This window comes from Leptopilina boulardi, unplaced genomic scaffold (genome assembly GCF_019393585.1).
Source record: "Leptopilina boulardi isolate dan_hultmark-lab unplaced genomic scaffold, ZJU_Lbou_2.1 LbouV2_347, whole genome shotgun sequence".
NCBI lineage: Eukaryota > Metazoa > Arthropoda > Insecta > Hymenoptera > Figitidae > Leptopilina > Leptopilina boulardi.
The window spans coordinates 688,279-706,064 of NW_026137915.1; the positions used below are offsets into that span (position 1 = coordinate 688,279).

Here is a 17,786-nt window from a genome sequence, read left to right on the forward strand (position 1 = left end):
TGCAACAACAAAAAAATATTCTTGGTGAAATTGATAAAGCGAGCGAAGCGATTCGTCGTAAATATAGAATATTAAAATGGGGCAGGGAACAAATTGAACAATCTTTAAATGATACTTTTAAACCAATTGTAACGCCTATTCAAAAATTAGTTGATGATTTCGAAATAGTGAAACATATTCAACCCCTAAATATTAAAACAAAAGATGAGTCACCAATTAAGTTTGAAAATGATTTTGATTATTTTTCAAATAATGAAAATTTACAAAGGAATGATGATGATAAGAATAATTCATTTAAAACCGCATCTTTCGATGGAAATATTGATGATATTAATTATAATAATTCAAAGATTTTCAATTCACCAAAAAAGGAAAATATTATAAATGTTTATTTGCAATTATTAGATGAGAAAAGAAAGGATATAGACACCGTATATGGCGTTCGAAAGATAACGAAAGGGAAATTAATGATTGGTGACTCACCAATAAATTTTGAAGAAAATGACATTTTAATTAATAATATTAGTTACCCTGCAACTAAGGGTTTACTTGAACTTTTATTTCAAAAAACACCACAAGAAAATTTTAAAAGCTTAACTCATCGTGAAAATTATCAAAATATTGTTTTTTCAACAAATGCGCATAAAAAATATTATAAGATAGATGGTGCTGTTCGAGATAGTAAAAATTTAAAATTTCAAAATTATATAGCAACACATTCTGGTAAAGGTTTAATGCCAGAGTATTTGATTGATCGGAAAAATAAAAAAGTTGATTATGTTTACTGGGATGATCCAAATGAATTAATCGATCGTTTAAGGTTACTTTTAGCATCTCAGGCAGCTGGAAATCCGAGCCATAATAATGAGATAATTTCTATTATTGAGGAATTGCGAGAAGCTAGAATTATTTATTAATGATCAGCTTGTTGAAATTTTCGTCACTCTCAAAATGCGTATTGATATATTCGGACGCCAGATTAAGAATTCTCAGGTTATAAATCGCGGCCCTCCAGGTATTGGCTTTAAGCTTACATCTGACGGAGATTTTAACATGGAAAATAAAAAATTACGCAATGTAGCGGAAGCTTCTCACAAAAATGACGTAGTAAATTTAAAATTGTTGCGCAATTTATTGCAAAAAGAAGCAGAACAAAATAATAATAATCATACAATTTTAAGACAACAAATTAATGACACTATTCACATGATTAAAAATTTAGAGTTTGCTTTCGAGAAAGAATTTTTAAGTGACAATAAAACATACTATGCGGAACTACAAAACTTAGTACATAAAAGTTCTGAATTTATTTATCAACTGGACAGCAGGCTGCAAGCAGTTGAAGTTAAAAAAAATTCGTGAAAATAAAATGGAAAATCAAAAACAGCAGTTGGTTAAAGAATTGCACAAGCCGGCCAGAAGAAATTATAAACGCAGGAAAGTGGACATTCGAGGTATTGATGAAACTTGGCAAGCGGACCTCGTTGAAATGCAACCATATGCGCGAGAAAATAAGGGATTCAAGTACATGTTTACTGTTGTTGATACGTTCTCCAAGTTTGCTTGGGCGGTTCCAGTCAAGTTCAAGAAAAGGTGAAGATGTCACTGCAGCAATGGAATCTGTTTTTAATAAAAAACGCGCACCGAAAAATTTACAAGTTGATAGAGGAAAAGAATTTTATAATAAAAATTTTGAAAATCTTATGAAACGTTTTAACATTAATTTGTACTCTACTTATAGTAATCTAAAAGCATCAGTTTGTGAACGATTCAATCGTACCTTAAAAAGTAAAATGTAAATGAAATTTAGTTTACGTGGTAATTATAAATGGATAGACATATTAAGTGATTTATTATACGAGTATAATAATACCAAGCATCAGACTTTTAAAATGAAACCTAAAGATGTAAATGTCAAAAATGAAAAAGATTTGCTGTTAAATGTTTACAAAAAAGTTTCAATAAATAGACAATTTCAGAAATTTAAAGTTGGAGATAAAGTGCGTATTAGTAAATATAAACATGTATTTGAAAAAGGTTATACCCCAAATTGGACAACAGAGATTTTTACTGTGAATCATGTAAAAAATACAAAACCAGTTACTTACCTTCTTAAAGATTACCAAAAAAACCCAATTAGTGGTAGCTTTTATGAAGAAGAACTTTCTAAGGTTAAATTTCCAAATATTTATTTAGTTGAAAAATTACTTAAAAGACAAGGTAAAAAAATTTTTGTAAAGTGGTTAGGTTTTGATAATACTCATAATAGTTGGATAAATGATTCAGATTTGTAATGTACATTTAAGATTTCTGAAAAAATAAATAAAGGTTTGAAAAAAATAAGAAACACGTAATTTTTATTATTGCATTTTGCTTCCTCGTGGAGGAAGCTATGTAGTCCTTTCGTTTATAAACTTTTTAAAAATGGTGAAAACAAATTTTCCTCTATATAGAATCATGTTATATGAGATCCTGATCAATTGTCCGGATGTATGTATGTGTGTGTGTATGTGTGTGTGGATCGTTTTTGTGAACACGATATCTTTAACAGGTTTTAATGGATTTGGATAAAATTTGGTAGGCTTATTTAACACATTAATCTCTCAAAAATGACGAGAGGTTTTTTAAAAATACCAAAAAAAAAAAATTTTATCGTCTTTTTTCCAAAAAATTTTTTTTAATTGAAAAAATTTTTAAATCGAAAAATTTAAGGTAATATATAATATAATCGTCTTCTTTATGTCAAGATGAATCGATTGATATATATATAAAGTATAGATTTGATTGAAATTTAAAGAATTAAAGAAAGTTAAAAAATCAAAAATTCTCATTTTAGCTAAAAAATGATGTGTTTATTTAAATTCATGTTTATATATGAAATAATTTTATTCCCTGCATTAAAACGAATTGGTTGGTATATATAAAGTATAGATTTGATTTAAAATTTGAGAATTAATAAAAATTGAAAAATCGAAAATTCATATTTTAGCTAAAAAATTTTGTGTTTTTTTTAAATTCAAGTTGATGAATAAAATAATTGTATTCCTTGTATTAAAACGAATCGATTCGTATATATAAAGTTTATGTTACACTCAAAATTAATTAAAATTTTCTTTATTTTTCAAAAAATTTAATTAATTTAAAACATTTTTAATTCGAAAGTTTTTAAATCAATCAATTGAATTGGACAAATTCATTGCTTCCTTCACGAGGAAGCGAATTTTTTGCTTCACACAATGAGGAAGCATAATGTTTATGAAATAAACATAAAGGACCCCCTACTTGTTTATTTTATAGCATTGACATATTATAAGCTTTTTACAATAGTTTTTTGGATTTCAGTAACTGTTTTCTTAATTTTTTCGAATCGATATTCACTTATAAACTTATTGTATGTCATATAATCATATAATCATATTATATTTATACATAAATTTTTCCGACAATTGCATATGACAACATAAACAACCCCATCCTAATTTGTTAGGTGAAATTCGAGAAAGCAGATCTTCATCTATATTATTAATTTCAGTACAACAAATTGATTTCCACTCAAAAATATCTTGAAAAAATGCAAGAAAATCATTGGAAAATTTATAGTATTTATACCTGATTGAATCAATGCAATTTTCTTTTCCTGTAATTGCTTTTAATATTTTTAAATCGGATTTTAAATATGGTATCGAAAATGCTTCAGATAGTTTACAATAATCTATTAATGATAACATAAATTTATTATAATGATTCCCATTCATTAGATTAAGATTCAAATCAATCAGTTTTTCTCGAATTAAGTACAGTATATCTATATATAGTGACGTCATCGCAGATAACACAACCAGATCACTTTTTTTTCTTTCTAGAGCCTGTCTTCGCACTAGTTCTTTATATTACACTTTTTCCAATGATAATAACACTACAAATCTTTTCAAAAACTGTTTTTGAAAAATGTTTTAAATTTAATGTAATAATATCAACAAATAAAGTCTTAAATTCTGAACTAGATGCATAATCGTATTTTCTTTCAAGTTTTATAAGAAATGCTTTATAATTTTTTTTTAAAATTACTTCAATTTCTTTTTCATTGAATATATTTCCAAAAAAGAAAATTTCCGCAACAGATTTTACAATTAAATTGTAAATTTCGTTTAAACGTATAGAAAATAAACATTTAAGTCGATGATCAACACAACCAATGAGATTCTTGAAAATTTTAAAAGAAGCCTCTTTTAAAATAAAAGGGTAATAAAACTGTCTGTCTCTTCTATCCTCCAACGCAACTGCATTTTCTCCATGTAAAACTCCAAATCGTAAGTAAAAATTGCCGCATTTTATTTCTCGGGCAGGAGTTTCTTCACCTTTAAAATATGCTCCAATAATCCTGATATGAGTTTTCAAATTGGTCCAATCATCTAAATTTAAAGAAATAGTACATCGCGGATGGCTTGACAAAAATTTAACGACACTGACTAACTCTCCATTTGATGAAAATTCGGCTCCTATTGCAAGTTGTTTTGTGTATGATGAATTTAGATTAAATGAACTTGAAAAAACTAGATGATTTTTTGGCACAAAAGTCATTTAAATTTCTCACTGTTCGATGAATTCAATAAAATTATGTGGTCCTCCCAAATATTTCAGTGCAAATTTTTTTTGTGCAGATAATTCTTTTAAATGCGGTAATAAAGATTCATCTTCACTTATTACATCAGCAATTCTCTTCGGTAAAAACACTTGATATTCTTTTTCGATTTCTGCAACAACTCTGAGTCCGAATCTGGTCTGCACAGTTTTCACGTCCGAAACAGTATACAGTTTATTTTCTTCTAATTCGTTCAATTTTTTTGTTGGAAGAAATCCTCGGCCAGCATTATTTAATTTTGCAAAGCTCATTTTTTACTAATGTATAATTTTTCAAAATCTTTTATTAATTGACGAAAATCTTGCAAACTTATAATGCTCTGCTTTACTTCTTGAATCTCCTTTAAATAACTGTTAATGCGAGACTGGAATTCGGCTCTCTTTGCACTATTTGACATGTGGATCATTCACCAAATTTTATTCAAGACTGATTGAAAACCCCTCGAATAATAATACCGTTTATATACTAAAAGAATTACTCATCAAATTCCAACATGATGAGACAATAACTATAATTAACCAAAACAATGCCCTTATGAATCATCATAATCTATAAAAAGCAAAAGGTAGAGTAATAACAAATGACGTCATATACTCTTATTTCAATTTACAAGGGATACTTTTTAAAAAAAATTCTGAGAAAAAAGGAAACAAAAACAGATAAAGATTGCAGGAAGTTATAAACTTGTCAACATATTGTTTATAACATTTCTAACTGCGCAAATGTTTAAACAAATGATAAGTGAGAACAAAGAACCTGAAATACGTCATCCGTAAAGAATGCACCCTCCAAAGATACTTTCTAACAAAAAATTCTAAGAAAAAAGGGGAAAAAACAGATAAAGATTGCCGGAAGTTATAAACTTGTCAACATATGGTTTATAACATTTCTAATCGCGCAAATGTTTAAACAATTAATACGTGTTAACAAAGAACCTGAAATACGTCATTGATAAAGAATGCACCCTCCAAAAATGACAAACAGGAAATACTAAGCATTCCTTTCAATTGCGCAACCCTAATTTTTTCGCTAAAAAAGTGTCGGTAATGTCGGTAAAAGATTCCTACTATCCAGAACTCTCCTAGCCTATCTACTTAATTGATTATCATTAATTGTCTTTAATTATCATTAATTTATCATTAATTTAACGATTATTTTCATCATTGTCCCCCCTTACATAAAAATTTGATCATATGATCAAATTTTTAATTAAAACGTTAATTATGAGTGAAATTAATTAAAAGTGAATAAGTGTAGTGTTCTTTTGTTTATTTCAATTGCGATTATCTTATTCATTTCTATGTAAGTACCCAGATTATATGTTAATTATTTAATTTATTTTGAATGTTTATTTCCCCTTTTCTTTGTTTACTACTTTTAAAATAATTTTAAAAACAATTTAATATTAGTTTAAACACCCCCTTGAATTGTTGTAAAACATTAATTTTATGATACATTCCCTCCTTTTTTTAACAAATGAATTTAATTTCTTATTTAATTTGAATTTCGTAATATTAAACAGAGCTCTTGTTATATTTTCGTCTGCTTTATTTAATTTATAAAATTTGATTCGTTTTGCCTAGAACATTTTTCTAGAGAAAAGGAAAACTACAATAAACCTTTCGGAGTACTTACTAATTTATTTTAATTGTTATTAATTATTCCTGTTTTTTAATTTCTGAATTTAACGCATACATGTCTATATTTAAATGTACATACATGTATACATTCTTAATTTTACCAATTTATAATTTATTATCATTAATTGTCTTTAATTATCATTAATTTATCATTAATTTAACCATTATTTTCATCATCGTAATTTTATCAATAAAATCGACAATAAATGATAACTACTTTCTTAATATTATTCTCTTAAAACTAATTTTCATTTAATCATTTATTTCTAAGTCAATTCATTCTTTTACAACTTCTTGCAATTATTAATTTATATCTTATTATTTAATTTATTAATGGGTTATTACCACATTTCAGTGACTTCCCTGGCGGATTCGATTTGCGTAATGTCTACTTAACTAAGCGGACTTTAGGTAGACATTAGGTAGACATGTAAAAAAACGTATGAAAAAGCTATTAATCGACTTATTATGATAAAAAAAAGTTGATAAAAGGGTAAATGAATGTTTATAGAGTAAATTCGTACAAAATTTGTAATTAATAAAGCAATAAATAATTAATAATGAATGGAAATGTGCGCGAGGTACCTGATCAGTTCATCTGTACAATTATTTTCGTGCTATTTTCATGAAAAGAATATAAATTAACTGCAAAAACAATTGATATTTATAAAAAAAGTGTAAAATTGATTTAATTTTATTGTTTGCAATACGAATTACTAAATAATAATTAAGTTTTTATCAAATGTGAATAGTGTTGTGAAAACCTGTGAAAACTAATGAGTTACTACATTACCGATCGCATATGAGAGATGGCGCCACCAGTTTTTACAATACAGTGCGAGCATGTTTTCTTCCAAGCTTTTGCTTTGAAAGAAAATAAAAAGTGAATTTTAAAATGCATAATAAAGTTATACAAATAATTATTGATTTCATAATTGTTTCTCGTCCAAAATTACGGACATGATTGCAGCATTTTTGTTACACTCATCGAGAAATTTTTATTATCATATGCGATCGGTAATGTAGTAACTCATTAGTTTTCACAGGTTTTCACAACACTATTCACATTTGATAAAAACTTAATTATTATTTAATAATTCGTATTGCAAACAATAAAATTAAATCAATTTTACACTTTTTTATAAATATCAATTGTTTTTGCAGTTAATTTATATTCTTTTCATGAAAATAGCACGAAAATAATTGTACAGCTGAACTGATCAGGTACCTCGCGCACATTTCCATTCATTATTAATTATTTATTGCTTTATTAATTACAAATTTTGTACGAATTTACTCTATAAACATTCATTTACCCTTTTATCAACTTTTTTTTATCATAATAAGTCGATTAATAGCTTTTTTATACGTTTTTTTACATGTCTACCTAATGTCTACCTAAAGTCCGCTTAGTTAAGTAGACATTACGCAAATCGAATCCGCCAGGGTTTTCTTAAATATTTTTTTTTATTACAAAATTTATTTCATTTACTTCAAACTTCTTATACCTAAAAGAAGGGGTTTTAACCTATTAAAAAAAAATTTATTCCTTATTTATTATGGATTATCTTGCTGTCATGGCCGCCTGAAAATACCCCTACTTGTGATTGGCGGACACGATATCTCCAATTCAGATAATCGAAAAATTAAATTTTTGATATTTTCTTGAAAAGTAAGCTCGTCGCGATGGTCGGAACTACAATCAACTATTGAGTCGCCAGAAAGTAAAACCACACATAAAATTCTGACGGCCATGTTAATTCAATGGGAGTCAGAATTTTATGTGTGGTTTTACTTTCTGGCGACTCTATTTTCGATGAAAAAAAAAACAAAATAGAGGACTTTTTAATTTTTCACCTTGTTTTTTCAACTTAAATTGTTTAAAAAAATGGTTAAATATTAATGAAAAATTATTATTCTAGTTCCGACAATAGCGGTATATGTGTAGAATAAGCCATAAAAATTTGAGCTTAATCGGTGCAACAGTTTTTCTTTTCTGATGTCCGACAGGTCAAAAAACGTTGTTTTGAGAAAAAGCGAATTTACGAAAACATGTCCTTTTTCAAGAAAATACCCCCTTACACAAAAGGATACATTATATACATGTATACAATATGCTTTTATATACATATTTATATACATATTCTTTTTCAATCGCCCCAGCCCAAAAAGTCAATGTTCTGGGATTGGCTACATACTTTGGTAAATTGTTGTCCTAAATGGTAGTAATAAATCCCTAAAATATAAACTCATTAAAAAAATATTTGTAGAAAGTAGAGGGGGTTGAAGTTTTGACGTTAAGGGTAACAGTGTCATTTTCAAATCCGTACTCTCTAAATCTGAATCAGTCATATTTTACTGATTAGCAGTAGAAATCTAATAATTGCCATAGCGAGAATTGAGCAACTGCCAATTAGTAGAAATTTACTGATTCAATTAGTAAAATATCAATTACTGATTGAATCAGTAATATAAATATATGTCGGCGGCCACAAAATCGACTGATTTAATAGTTAATTTTAAAGGTTATGTTATATACAAATTACTGATTTACATAAGTTATTTTCTATTGCTTGCATATTCATTAATTATATTAGTAAATTTCAAAAAATAACTGAAACTTCAGTTAAAATGAAAAATACTGATTGAATTAGTAAAATTTGTACTGATTCAGATTTAGAGTGTATAACTATGACAAAAGTTAATGGATTTTAATTTATCTATAATGAATTTTAATGCATTTTTCACGTGATTTTCAAAAAAGTATACGAAATTTAAAAAAAAAAAATTTCATCCCTCTTTTTAAAATCAACCCTTATTTTTCGATTTTCACCCCTTCGGGTATTTTTTTTTATTTTCATTGGAAAGCTGAGGTTTTTTCCCATGAGCTTTGTAAATATGAAAGTGGGACAACAATAATTTTGTGAGAAACATAATATTAAAGTAGGCGGTGCACCCGCGCTATCGACGCAAAGATGATCTCCAGGTATACCCGTTATCGGCGACCTGGTTGTCCAAGTATTAAGGATATTTTCTCAAACCTCAAATATGAATGCCAAAACCATTAAAAAAAATTCGAGATAAATTCTCGGCGATGATCCTAAATTATACCAATCATCGGCAACCTGGTTCTGTAGGTAAAAAATTACCATGGATTATTGTGCGGTTGTTAGATCTGAATGTGCATAAAAAATTCAGTCCTCTAGGACATCAGCAAATCGTTTAAATTAAATTTTAAAATTGCATATTTTGACTTTTGCAAAACAACTTGTTTATAACAATAATACTGGTATTAAAAAATTATTTAACCATAAAAATCGTGTTCAGCATAAAAAATACATAAGGAACACTTATGTAGGTCCTTTGATATATAAAATGTTTCAAGAAATCTATTTAAATTAGTAGTAAAACTTTAAACGCGTTTTTCTCGAAAAGTTGATTTTGGTCGATAGCACCCTTTTTCTCAGACCCGGTCACATATGTAATATTATTACATAATATTATAAATGATAAAATTAATTATAATTATTATAATAATAATAAATTATAATAATTATTATTATTAACATATTAATTATTTTATTAATTAATTTTAAAAATTATCGATAACTTTGCGGAATGTGATTATTTCACAAAAAAACTTACAAATTTCCTTCACGAATTTCTCACCAAAAACAGACACAAAAATGTAATAAAAAATTTAAAAAGGAATAAAACACCCTTTTAATAAATTGAAAATAATTTTTGTTCATTTGATAGACAGTCTCAATCCTGTAGAATGCAGAGAGCTGTTACTGAAGTAAACAGGAATAATATAGGTGCGTACAACGATGGGTACTCATCTTTACGTCGATAGCGCGGGTGCACCGCCTACTTTAATATTATGTTTCTCACAAAATTATTGTTGTCCCACTTTCATATTTACATAGCTCATGGGAAAAAACCTCAGCTTTCCAATGAAAATAAAAAAAATACCCTTAGGGGTGAAAATCGAAAAATAAGGGTTGATTTTAAAAAAAGGGATGAAATTTTTTTTTTTTTAATTTCGTATACTTTTTTGAAAATCACGTGAAAAATGCATTAAAATTCATTATAGATAAATTAAAATCCATTAACTTTTGTCATAGTTATACGGATTTGAAAATGACAATGTTACCCTTTACGTCAAAACTTCAACCCCCTCTACTTCCTACAAATATTTTTTTAATGAGTTTATATTTTAGGGATTTATTACTATCATATAGGACAACAATTTACCAAAGTATGAAGCCAATCCCATCAGAACATTGACTTTTTGGGCTGGGGCGATTGAAAAAGAATCTCTCATATGTGTAATACTTGTATTTATATAGGTATATATTTATAAAAGCATACATTTTACTCGCAAAGAGTACGCTCCATGAGCGCGTGACTTTTAGATTGTACCCCGTTTTTGGATATGTTACCGAAGTTTCCAACCAAAATAATAGTTTCCATAGCATTTCTACATATATCTTCTACAAGAATATGCAGTTTTTAGAAAATCGATTTTCTTGAAAAAAGATGTGGTACTAACCCCTTAAATAAGACTATCTCAGTGTTGGGTAAGTTACTTTCTTTTAAGTAACTCGTTACATTTAAGTTACTTAATGAAAAAAAGTAACTAGTTACTGTTACAGTTACTTTTATAAAAAAGTAACTTGTTACAGTTACAGTTACTTACAAAGTAACTTAAGTTAAATTTCAAGTTACTGAAAAATTATTTTAAAATTTGTCTTATCGAAATTCAATTTTTTTATCAAATGGGAATCAAATTAAAATGTGAAATATAATTGTAATACATGTATTTATTCAAGTTCTTCACATAGATTTGCATTCATTTTAATAAAAGCATCATCTATTCTTTCCCCTAAAGTTTTACGTATAAAAATTTAAAAATTTCCTGATAATCTTTAAAAGATGATTTTTCTACAACACTTTACGGAGAGAAGAGATTAGTCTATTCTACTAAACACGTTTAGTCCAGATTCTACTAAACAGCGTAGTCAGAGGGACTACTATAGTTCTGTCACACAAAAAAATTTACCGACAGAATAAAAATGCACAAATCTGATTGGTTGTCCACAATTAACCAGATTTCGGACAACCAATCAGATTTCTACATTTCGTTTCTGTCGGTAAATTTTTTTCTATCGATAATCGTGTAAATTTTTTTACTAAACAGTATCGTTCATTTAACTGAATGTTTAGTCCGTCCAAAATGAACGATACTGTTTAGTAGATTTAACTGAGATAGTAGTAAGATCTACTACGATCTTCTCTCCGTGTTCTATTACATAATCCATAATTTTTTTATCCAATATTTTTGAGTAACTAGCTTTGAATCGGAAGTCCAGTTTTCCAAAAGAGTTTGCTTCTTATTTGACTGTGATGAAGAATCTGAGAATTGTTCTTCGAATTTTCTCTTTTTTTTTCTTTCGCTATAGCTGCTTCTAATTCTTTAACGCATCCATGTTTAACCTATCCAAGTATTTATTTATAAAAATTTTTAAAATATTATCATTATTAGAAAATTAGTTTTTATAATCATGGATTTTGTTTGCCATTTTAAGAATTAATTTACAAATCAATTAATATGGTACAATTTCGACACGGGGTTGCTAAAAATTATGTTTATAAACTCTTAAATAAAAGTCTATATAAAACTTCCGAATACAAATAAATTAATTAATTAAAATCTTATTTTAAAAAATCTTGTACACTGTTTAAATTATGCAGGTAAATCCCCTATATTGCAACAGTAAACCAAACAAATAAGATGGAACACGAGCACATGAAAAACAGAATGTAAACACTCGGTACAATGCGCAGCATGCGAGCGCAGAGACCATGTTCTTTTCCTATCACTTTGCGCGCTTTTTTTTGAAATACGAAATTATTAATTTTTCAAAGCAATAAAAAAGTGCAAAGAAAGTAACGAAATAACTTAAAATTAAAAATTACTATTAAAATAGTAACTAAGTTACGTTACAAGTTACTTTTAAAAAAAGTAACTTAGTTACGTTATAAGTTACAAGTAAAGTAACTTTTTCAGTAACTTAGTTACTAATAACTAGTTACTATTCAACACTGGACTATATTATAGTTTCAATTTCCATTATTTCAAATTAAGTACAGGGCGACATTAAATTTGTTCTGGCCCTGTGACAATAGAAGTTGCACCGGGACGACTTAGTAGTTAATGCGGCAGTGATCAACGTCACTGTTACCATGATCCAACAACGTAGAGGTCTCGCCGAAGTCGGTTCCAAATATTCACAAACTGGCGCATACTCCAGTTGTGGCCATATTGAATAAATCAGCTGGCTTAACTATGAGTGAGCTCATTGGGTATAGTTTATTGGCGGCAAATTATTTAAACTTTAAAAATAATATTTCTGAATAAATATGTTTAATTTGAAGTTAAAACATTGTAAAATGTTTAAAAAAATAACACAAAAATATTATTTTTAACCAATTAAAAATTTTACAATAATTACCAGTGAAATTTAAAACAATTACAATTTACTTTTCTGACATTTTTTGGAAAATTTAAACCATCCTCTACTATTAAAAATTTTTAAAAATTTAATTTTTTATTACTTTAATATGTTTCTTATTTTAATTATTCAATTTAATTTTATCTAAAATTAAAAAATAATAATAATTACTTAATTAATTACTAATAATAATAATAAAAAATTAAAAATCTATTTATTTTTTAATAATTATTATAAAAATTATTATGTGCAACTTTTCTTTAAATATGTTTTATCATGTGATTTGAAAGCGCGCGGTTAAATTGTTCGAGGCAACTCGAGGCAACGATAATTATTAATATTATTATATTAACACTTTTATTTCTGAATTTAAACCTTAAAGTTTTTTATAATTAATAATTATAAACTAAATAAAACATAATAATAATAAAGGAAAAAAGGAGACATTTATTTCTAATTTCTATCCTTACAACAAAATAAAAAAAATAATTTAACTTTATCCAATAATAATAAATTATTTACTTTTCTTTTTTATATTAATAATTGAATGTTTATTGCATTTATATTTATTATCTTTTTCATAGGATTAAAAGTTTCTATTAGACATTGTCTAAAATAGAAAAAAAATTTAATTTAAGAAATTTTGAAGATATAATCTCGGAAATAGAATTTTTGTTCTCACGCAAAGGTTCTCTAAAAAAATATATAGGGCATTTTTTGTGAGTTAAAGAGTTTTTCAAGAAATGAAACTTTAAATCAATTTAATTAAAAAATAATTAATTAATTTAATTAAAAAAATTTATTAATTTTTAAATTTACAATATTAAAGTATAATTTATTTCGTTACTAGTTAATTATTTTATTTGAAAGTAACAGTTGGCAAACATGAAGTTAGAGAATTGATTCTACCTTCATGTTGTATTTGTTTGCTACGTAGATAAAATATTTTAGGAAATTGACATGAATTCTATGTCAATGTCCTTATGTAGAGGGGTTATGTTTATATTTTCTTTGGAATATCGATCTTGCAGTTTAAGTTTTGAAAAAACTGGTAATGCTATTTTATTTTGGACACTATTTAGAACAAATTTTACTAAAAATATGTACGTTTTTAATTCTAAATAACGAAAAGCGCTACATAGCGACTAGCGCTATTAGTATGTTACTGTAATCATGATTCATAAAATGATGTCATTGCCATATAATAATTTTACATTCGAGTAATATTAGTCAAAAACCGCCTGATGGCAAATTATGTTGGAGACACAACAAGCAATATTATTTATATTGTAAAGTCTAAGTTATAGTGTCATTTTTTCAAGTATGTAAAGTCATTGTCCAAATTCTAATTTCAAATGAATAAAAAAATAACGTTTATAATTTTAAATTATACTTTTTGAAAAAATTGGAATTTTAAGGTTATGTTCTAATTACTCTTTTATTTCGACTTTTCTTAACAAAAGTTTACACAGAAAAATTCTTAAATAACAGTCTCAATAATTAATATTTAATTTATTATTAATGTACCTATATACTAAAATATATTAAAATTATATTTTCATTTTAATGTAATTAATTCTTTTTCTCTTTTTATAAAATGTAATTTGAATTTATTTTTAACAGGTGCGACGGAAAAAAAATTATTGCTCAATAAATGATGGGACAAATGCAAGAGAAAATAAATAAGGAGTCATTTGTTCTTGACGAGAATGACAACAATGGTTTAATATTAAATAATCTGTACATTCCCGAGGAAGTATTGGCGAGTGTATTATATTACGTAGATCATAAATCCCTGGTGAAATGTATGTCAGTGTGTAAACGATGGAATCAATTGATACGCAATTACGTGTGGAGAAAAAAAAGTGAAACAATTGTTGGTCGACTATTGCCAGCTGATGACGAACATTTACCATGGTCGTTGCATTATCTCATTTGTAAACCTCATGGACCATTTGAGAGGAATTTAGTTAAAAATCATTCCGGTAGTGAGGGTCTTAAAAAGCATTGGCATATTATTCGTAATCAAGGCAATCAATGGGCAATAGAGGAACCACCATGCGGTGTACCGGCACTACCAGAAACCGAACCATTATTTCACGAAAGGAAAACATGTTTCGTTACGTCCTATCATTATTGCAGTAAAACACAAACAATTAATCTCATCAAAGAGGGACTCACTCCACATATATTGGATGAAGTTCAACCACCAATTCAAGTGAGTTGTTCATAATCTCTTCAATGTTAAAAATGAGATCTTACTTCACACCAGATTAAAAATTTCTGAAACGTACCACCCAAAGTCAAATAATTTTGTTTTTAATTAAAATGTTGTTCTCCTGATAGTCTTTTATACAAAAAACCACTGTATCTAAGGATTTTGAAAAAATAGGTTTTTCTCTTTTGGAATGTAGAATTTAAAAATAATGATTATTTTAAACCATTTTGTAAATTGTTTATTTATAAAATGTTAATAAAAACCGTGTACAATTTAAAATTTTAATTATGTTTTATATTCCACATTCATTTTTTAGTATAAAAACTTTTAGAAAAAAATGACTATCAATTATTATTTAGTTATGTAATAATTGAATAGATAATAATTAATATTCTTTATTGAAAACAATGCGCGATTAGCTTTCGAATTCAAACGTCTCATTATACGCAATTATTTTTAAAAATAAATAATAATTATAATGTTTGTTAGAAACATATTTTAATTGCAGTAGGAGTAGAAAAAGCTGTTTAACATTGAAAATTAATTACTTTTTGAAAATTTTAGGTGATCCGTTTGAGAAATTTTGACCTAGCTTGAAAGTGAATATGAAATATTTTGTATAATATATACCGAGATATAATTTTCAAACGTAATAATAATTTAATTTAATATTGATGAATAATTATCATTTTGTAGTTTAGCGAGTGGTACAGTGCTCGATACGACTGTGGAGCGATTTATGAATGTTTAGTGACACTACTCAAAAACGATGACGAAGTTCTAACATCTTTTGAGTTCGCCGACAGTCTCACTGATGAAAAACAACACGTTTGGTTGCAGGTAATGTTTCCATTTTTATTGTTCTTTTATACACAAAAATCGGTGGCAGTAACCTTTGCTGAAGATATCTGACCTGAAATTTGTTACATGTAAATTGCGCTGGGTAAATTTTTACCTACTTTCATCTAGTACACAGAAAATTAAAAGGCATTAAAATAATAAGCATTGCAGCTTATTTTAATACCTTATAATTTTCTGTGTACTTTAATCCAACCTGTAAACTGCGCGGGAGCTCTTTTTGAGAGACTTGCGTCGTGAAAATTTAAAAAATTTAAATAAATTCACCTGTCATTGTACAGAAAAACCTTGCGTTAAAAAAAATTTTTTTTTAAACATTTCTTGTGCCTATAAATTTATGAACTTTTAAATGTAAGAATTTTATTTCATTATACGAATTTTATTCTAAAATTCAACATTTTTTAAAGTAACAAAATAAAATTACTTACTTAATTAAAATTTTTGATTTATTTTTTTGATTTTTCATTACAGCAGTATTTTTAAAATAATAATTAAAAAATTGGACATGTGCGATTTCATTTTTAGGATTCCGTACCCGAAGGGGGAACCCTAATAATGAGACTAGTGAAGCAAGGCATGTACCCCCCCCCCCTAGCGGCCACACGAATTTATCTAGAGAGCTCAAATTTGGTACAATTATGTATTTTTACGTGAAAATTACAGGAAAAATATAGCGAACATGATTCGGATCAATTTACATAGCGTTGTCAAGGAAAAATCAAAAATTTTGAAAAAAGCGTTTAATCCTCCTACCGCACACACTATTTGACCAAGACAGTTCATATTTGGTATACATACGTATTTTTGCGTATAGATTACAGAAAAAATTTAGCGAGCACGATTGGACTTGATGATCATATTGTTTTTAAGGAAAACTCATATTTTTAGAAAAAATCATGGATTTTTCGAATAAAAAAAGAAGAAAATTTTATCTTAAGGGATTCAAATTTATAAATTTGTATGTATTTTTACGTGTAGATTACAAGAAAAATATAGCCAGAACGATTGGAGTTGATTATCATAGCGTTTTCAAGGAAAAACCGATAATTTTCGTTATATGTGACTATGTGTCTATCTATGTGCATTTATGCTCACATTACAGGAAAAATTAAGCAAAATTGGAATTTTTCCACCTACCTTCACACTTTAACCCCCTTAAATTTTAGGTTTAAGGGTACGGAACCCTCGGTTTTAATGCGAGTGTAACTCGCACTTATCCGATTTTTTTCATTATTTTGTAAATTCACATTTAAATTTAAAAACGTTTTTTTTATTCACAAATAATTTATAAAAAAATTCTTTAATTTTAGGTCAACCACATTTTCCAAAACTATGGCAGAGGTTTGAGAAAAATTAAATTATGGCATCAGGGCAAAGATATACGATATTGGTATGGACATTATGGCAGTAAAATGGCCGGTGCTTGTATCAAGGTGAAAATCCCATTATTTCAGGATGACAAGAAAGAAAAATAAAAAAAAAATATTGTAATTTATAAATACAAAGCAGACATAAAACTGTTGCTCTTTATATATAGATCATGGAAAAATCAATGAAAGTTTATTCATCATCCTCTCTCTACAATAATTTATATTATATTTTTCGCACGCTTTAAAAAAACAAATTATATCTATTCTAAATGTTATTTATATGTATAATAAATTTATTTTAGAGTATATTAATTATTTTAAATAAATTGATGCATTTTTACAGAATTACTCATTACTCTTATTCTTCACGGAAAATGATAATTTATTAATATTAAAATTTATGTAATCAAAAATATTTGATAAATAATATAACTCATGAATCATTTTACATTCGGCAGGTTTTTTTATTTACAACAATTCAAAAATTATTTACGAAAATTAAAATTTTTTAATCATGTTGTCGATTATAATGAAGGAAAT

At 26.9% G+C, this 17,786-nt stretch overlaps 1 protein-coding gene across 4 annotated transcripts; it reads left to right on the forward strand.

The window, feature by feature from the left end:
• Positions 1–13,703: 13,703 nt before the first annotated feature.
• Positions 13,704–17,594, forward strand: LOC127286078 (F-box only protein 17-like). 4 transcript variants are annotated; one of them, XM_051312371.1, is made up of 4 exons: positions 13,704–13,851; positions 14,424–15,018; positions 15,715–15,858; positions 17,187–17,594. In XM_051312371.1, the coding sequence occupies exons 2-4, from the start codon at positions 14,455–14,457 to the stop codon at positions 17,349–17,351; spliced, it is 873 nt and encodes a 290-aa protein (XP_051168328.1). In that variant the 5' UTR covers positions 13,704–13,851; positions 14,424–14,454; the 3' UTR covers positions 17,352–17,594. The 4 variants fall into 4 exon arrangements, with proteins under 4 accessions (XP_051168328.1, XP_051168330.1, XP_051168327.1 ...); XM_051312373.1 differs by lacking the exon at positions 13,704–13,851 and adding an exon at positions 13,884–13,903; XM_051312370.1 differs by lacking the exon at positions 13,704–13,851 and adding an exon at positions 13,957–14,121.
• Positions 17,595–17,786: the final 192 nt, after the last annotated feature.